Below are 5,804 nucleotides of genomic sequence, written 5' to 3' on the forward strand. Positions count from 1 at the left end.
GTATATTTGGGTCATGAGGTTGGTAATGGTAAAGTTGCTCCTAAGCAGGCCAATATCGAAAGTATTGAAAACATGGTAGTCCCTAAATGTAGGAGGGATGTCAGAAGATTCCTTGGTTTGAGTGGGTATTACCGAAGGTTTGTTAGGAATTTTTCGGATATAGCCGATCCGTTAACAAATCTCTTGAGAAAGAAGGTAGCATTTGTCTGAACGGATGAAACGCAAAGGGCTTTTGATAATTTAAAAAGAGTTTTAATTAATTTCCCTGTCTTGAGAGCTCCTGATTTTGACCTTCCTTTTTCTCTTGCCACGGATGCAAGTGACATTGGTGTAGGAGCGGTGTTGTTGCAGAATGACGAGCAGGGAGTTTCTCATCCTGTCACATTCTTTTAAAAAAAATTGTCCCCCGCCCAACGTAGGTATTCAACTGTGGAGAAAGAGACTCTTGCGTTAATATTCGCTATTAATCATTTTCAGGTTTATCTCTCCTCCTCAGATACACCTATTAAGGTCTTGACAGATTATAATCCCCTGACTTTCATCAGCAGATACAAGAATAAAAATCAACGATTGATGAGGTGGAGTCTCATGCTGCAAGAATGGAATTTAGAATTTTCACACATCCCAGGAAAAGATAATATTGTTGCCGATTTTCTCTCTCGCAGCGTTGAATATTAGTTGACTGACAGAGGGCTATGCAGTTATTAAAGTTAGTATCTGTATCGTTCTAATTATGGTGTGTGTGCTGTTGAAGTGGGCACGTAGTGAGTAGAAGTAAATGTATGTTTAAGATTTATTAATCATGGTTTGTTTACAGAAGACTATAATGTTTTGGGTGTATTATATGGGATCTTTAAGGTTAAAAGGTGAGGGTGATCACTGGTACTTTCTAATGATTGATTAATTAGATGGGTCATGGGCTCACGGGTCTGTAGCACAACACAGCCGTTTTTTAGGTGCTACAGGCTGGTGTATGAGGGGTACCCTAGACTGAGTTAAGGTTAATATACTAAGGTTTAGAGGTGTCAGGTACGATAAGGTTTATAATAAGCTAAGAAAAGAGATAGGCACTAATCTGGTTTTCTGGATTTTCTGTATTTTCAGGCTAATAATTACGCTTCATCGAGTTTGTTTGTTTGTTTGCGCAGGGGAGTCTTGTGGTGGTCTTCTCTGTGTCGTTCGGTTTGTGTGTATGTATTGGACACTATGGTGATAAGTGTGATATATAACACTGAAATAGACAGTGGTTTTTGTGATCAACATTTATTGATAGTGAGTGATGTGTATCCCTGAAAAGGAACAGTGTATTGAGTGTGGAAAAGGTTATAGCTTTTGGACTATATATACAGAATCCGGTTATTACTGCAATGACTCTTAATTAAGTTTATTAATGATATGAGAGATGTGAAATTTTTAGGTTGGGTACCTATTTATCGAATGGTGATGTTTTGGTTTTCTGGTTTTGGAAAGTTTACTTGTGATTAATTTAGGTTTAAGATTTTTTTTAGTATTGGTTATATATTGCTATCCTTGTGAGCTGCAGACCTTGGTACTTGCCCCCCTCTTTCCTTTTGTTTGTCATGTTTTTGCAGTTTGTTTAATAATAATTTTTGAGTGTTGGTTTAATATTTCAAATTTTTGAGTGTTGGTTTAATATTTCATTATGTGATAACCTGTATGTTGTAATTCAATCATTTAAAAAAAAAATTGAATTTTTTTCTTTTTGGTTGGGTGAGGAGGTGTAATATTATTGCTATATATTTCTAAATTATTTAAGTTTTTATAGATGTATAAGGTTAAATATACTGTAGACTTATTGTTTCCCTGCTTTAATTGGTTGTCTTTTCACTGTTGGTTATGTTAGTGGTTATAATGGACTAACGGCTGTTTTATATTTTCAAGTGGTGTTGGTTACGTGGCTGCGCTCCTGCGTGAACGGAGTTTTGGAGGGACTTTTTTTGAGGATGGTTCCTTAGTGTGTTTCTGAGCCTCCAACCTTGTAGGGCACGACATTTGTGATTGGATCTATATTATTCCACGCCTTTGCAGAGCCACATTGTTAAGCTATTGAGCTTGTTTTGCATATCCTTTCTCTGCAGCAAGGACGTTTCATCATACATTCTGTGTACTGCCCTTGGAGAAGTAAAAGCCAAGGGGACCTCTCTGTCCCAAGGTAATAATATTTATACCTATTTAAGTATCATGATCACGACCTGTCAGCTGACGTCATTATTGGAGCATGTGAAAGCCTTTCAATCAAACCAGCCATCGTCCACTAGATAGGGATATTTAGTTTGTATATGTTAGGATGTTCTCACTTTTCGTTGGCCTTCTCCTTTCTGGACCCTCTCTTCTTTTAGTATGTTTGTGTTGATGACCTTTCTTTAATTGTGTAATTGTTTTCTTTTGCAGGGAGTTTAAGAGTGAGTGTGTATCATTTATTATTGTATTATTGTGGTGCAGATGTTATTTCTGTCTAAATATTATGTATTAAAATTAAGGAGATTTTTGTGGTATTTTCTTTGTCCCCTTGAGTTGACTTTGCACTCGTATTGATGTTTGGATACTATTCCACCTTTAGTGGACTTAGTACGTTATGATGGTGAATACTATTTGATAAGTGTAGTGTTTTGTGTGGTGGTCAAATCCAGCCATCACAATATATATATATATATGAAAAAAGAGAGAGAGAGAGAGAGAGAGAGAGAGAGAGAGAGAGAGAGAGAGAGAGAGAGAGAGAGAGAGAGAGAGAGAATTTAGCACAAACTACGAACGAAAATGACAGATTAGGAAATGTGTCTCATTAAACATATAACGTTTGGAGCCAGGGGGAACCTTGAACTGGGCGGAGAAGGGGAGGGGGTGTTGGAGTTCGAGTTTTCGGCGGGTGGGGGAGGGGGGGGGGAATCAGGGATATCCAATTGGTATTTAGGTCCGGGATAAGTTCATCCCTGCAGTCCTCCAAAATCACAAGCACTCTTGTGGTTGCGTCCTTCAGATCTGCTCTGCGTCCTCCGTCTTCTCCTTCTGCAGGACACAAGACGTTGTTGTGAGTTGGACTTGGTCTCTTTGATAGTCATTCATTCTCTGGGGACTGAGATATGTCTATTGCCAGCTCACCTTTCATGAGTTGATGAGAACAAAACTTTACAAATGACGCATTTCTAAAAGTGAAATATTCTTTCATACAATTTGTACAGTTGTTAAAATGGGGGCATTACTGTTTCTAGTAATTACATTGAGTTATATTAGAAATTACTCCTTTCTTTTATATGTTACTGAGAGATGGTCTCGAAGCTGATTCAGAATGACATTAAGATTGTTCACTGTTTTGCTAGACCGAACTGTGATCAATCTCTTTTCAGACCACATGTCTCTCAATATAAAAAGAGAAGTAGAGTTGAACAAGTACTGATTACAGTCTAAAAATATATATATATATATATATATATATATATATATATATATATATATATATATATAATTAATCAGTCTCTCTCTCTCTCTCTCTCTCTCTCTCTCTCTCTCTCTCTCTCTCTCTCTCTCTCTACAGGATGCCTGAAAACTCTAAATCAATCAATCAATCAATCTTTACATGTCGTCATTGAAACGCTCTCCTTCAGCCATGTTCCAGAGAACATTGATCTTGGCGGCAATTTCAGCTGCCTTTGCATCAGGGTTTCCGCCTCAAAGTAAGTAAACAAAGAGGTTGAAAGAGCTTTGTGAAATTGTGCTGTGTCTGAGTTTTCATTTTTGAAGTTGTTTACTGTTTCTTACTTTACTCATTTAGTTTATGTTGAATATTCCTTTCCTTTCAGCACCATGTCAGATCATTACTTATGAACTACAAACGGCGTTTGGTCGCGACGATCCACACACGTTCCCCAATTTCTCCAATTTCATTTATATTCGTGACCACATCAGGTTAGCTATGAATAACTAATGAAGATATGAATTTCGTTTTCGGTAACTTTTAAAAGATTCTGCGACATTTCGATGTGAGCATTGTCATTTCTTCTAAGCTAAAGCTGATTTTTTTTTTTCAGTTACACCTTCGACTTCTTGAACCCGACATTACAAGGCTTTTCCAATGTTAACTGCACCTCCTTCCATGATTTTGAGGGTGACAGAGTGGTAAGGAATCATTATAAAATCTTCGTACTTTGTTACCTAATTATGTCTTATTCTGAAAACAACTAAACAAAACAATTAATTGTTTGTAGCTCGTTTGAATTTGTATGTCGTTTCTTTAACAAGAAGAAATGATTCATTTGTCTTCTTCCTAATTCTCATCTACTTCTAATTAATTAATACTACAAAAATTCTGTCTCTACGATTAATTCCTGATCTTTATAGGCAACACTGAACCTCAAAGTACACAATTTGGAATTCGATGCCAATGAGGTCATAATAGAACGACAATCATTCCAGTTTACGTGAGTATCTCCAAAACTAACTTTACCCGTATATTACCTGTCCCTCCTGTAGCATTGTTGAACAAAAATTCTTGTCGAATTTGAACTTTAAGAGAAGAGAGATTAGTCAATTGCTTTTAACAATTGTTTTTTCCTACCGTCAGTTCGCAGTTGGATGACTATACTCTGGAGTTGAGGTTTAGATACGAAGATTACAATTCGTATCCCTTCAATCTCTGCATCACCAGAGATTCTCTCGAAATGACCTTCCGTGCTGAAAGAATCGTGGTAAGTGCTCCCTTTTCTCTTCCTCAATTAAGTCCCTTATATGGTCAACTCTTATTATTTAGTTGTCATTACTGGTGTGTTTATAAGAACTAAATACAATGGAGAAAATGTTGATCTAACTAAAGAATAAAAAGGAAATTATGAATGATTTGACAGTCTCGTGAAATTGGTGTTAAGAATATAAATTCCACAATGTCTATTTGTATCTTTCCTCTTAGACCCACGTTGTATACAGTCAAAACGTGACTCAGGAGCTGAATGATCATCCATATGCAGTGGTGGAGGCTATAAATCTTTACCTTCCTCGCTTTGCGAACAACACTCAACAATATACTTTGCAGACCCATTCCTCCCCCACCGACTGCAATTCCTACCTCTACACCTGAAAACGAGTAACATCTACGAGAGCAGCGCCAGCTTCAACGATATCTATCCAAGACTCCTTTCTACCCATTCAAATTCTTCCCTCTAGATATGAAAACAGAGGAAGGCCTGGTCTAGCTTCAATTGGGATACCTGACTACCCCTAAAAGGATTCCGGACTCTGGCACCCAGTGGAGGTCTAGGGACTGCTGGCAGAGGCTAAGAAGAAGAACCCTTTTACATGTACCGTAGTTCCATGAAGAAGAAAGAGGAATTATACTCTTGATACTAACATTCAGATAAGTTCAAATCATTAGCAATTGATAATCATATTTTCTTTTTCTGTGATTTTTTAGATTGAATTTAGAAAGCTCAATATTATACAATAACCATTTGCTTTATATCTGCTTATGAAAAAAAAAAGAATAAATCCTTTGTTTTTTAAATACCTAAATATTTTTTTAACAAAAATAATGAAATGTTCAGAAACAACAATTTGTCACATCAACACTATCAAATAAAATAATTGGTTAATTTTGGTCTTCATATCCTTATGATTCTAGATAATGAGGGAAATTTAAAACTATAATTGTACAACATATCGTTTTATATAAATCTATTCATTAATACAGTGTTGCATAAATCTTTATTGATGTATATATATATATATATATATATATATATATATATATATATATATATATATATATATATATATATATATATATATATTAATGG

General features: G+C 35.9%; 1 protein-coding gene across 1 annotated transcript; it reads left to right on the top strand.

Moving 5' to 3' along the window:
- Window positions 1–2,955: 2,955 nt before the first annotated feature.
- On the top strand, window positions 2,956–5,499 carry LOC137636325 (uncharacterized). The gene is made up of 7 exons (XM_068368733.1): window positions 2,956–3,049; window positions 3,554–3,692; window positions 3,819–3,924; window positions 4,047–4,134; window positions 4,357–4,436; window positions 4,580–4,703; window positions 4,922–5,499. The coding sequence occupies exons 2-7, from the start codon at window positions 3,596–3,598 to the stop codon at window positions 5,087–5,089; spliced, it is 663 nt and encodes a 220-aa protein (XP_068224834.1). The 5' UTR covers window positions 2,956–3,049; window positions 3,554–3,595; the 3' UTR covers window positions 5,090–5,499.
- Window positions 5,500–5,804: the final 305 nt, after the last annotated feature.

This window comes from Palaemon carinicauda, unplaced genomic scaffold (assembly GCF_036898095.1).
Source record: "Palaemon carinicauda isolate YSFRI2023 unplaced genomic scaffold, ASM3689809v2 scaffold271, whole genome shotgun sequence".
In the NCBI taxonomy this organism is placed as follows: domain Eukaryota; kingdom Metazoa; phylum Arthropoda; class Malacostraca; order Decapoda; family Palaemonidae; genus Palaemon; species Palaemon carinicauda.

Coding starts and splice junctions, on each gene's coding strand:
- LOC137636325 (XM_068368733.1), top strand. CDS start 3,596: ATGTCGTCATTGAAACGCTCTCCTTCAGCCATGTTCCAGAGAACATTG. Junction 4,135..4,356: donor ATTTTGAGGGTGACAGAGTG/GTAAGGAATCAT, acceptor TGATCTTTATAG/GCAACACTGAACCTCAAAGT. Junction 4,437..4,579: donor CGACAATCATTCCAGTTTAC/GTGAGTATCTCC, acceptor TCCTACCGTCAG/TTCGCAGTTGGATGACTATA.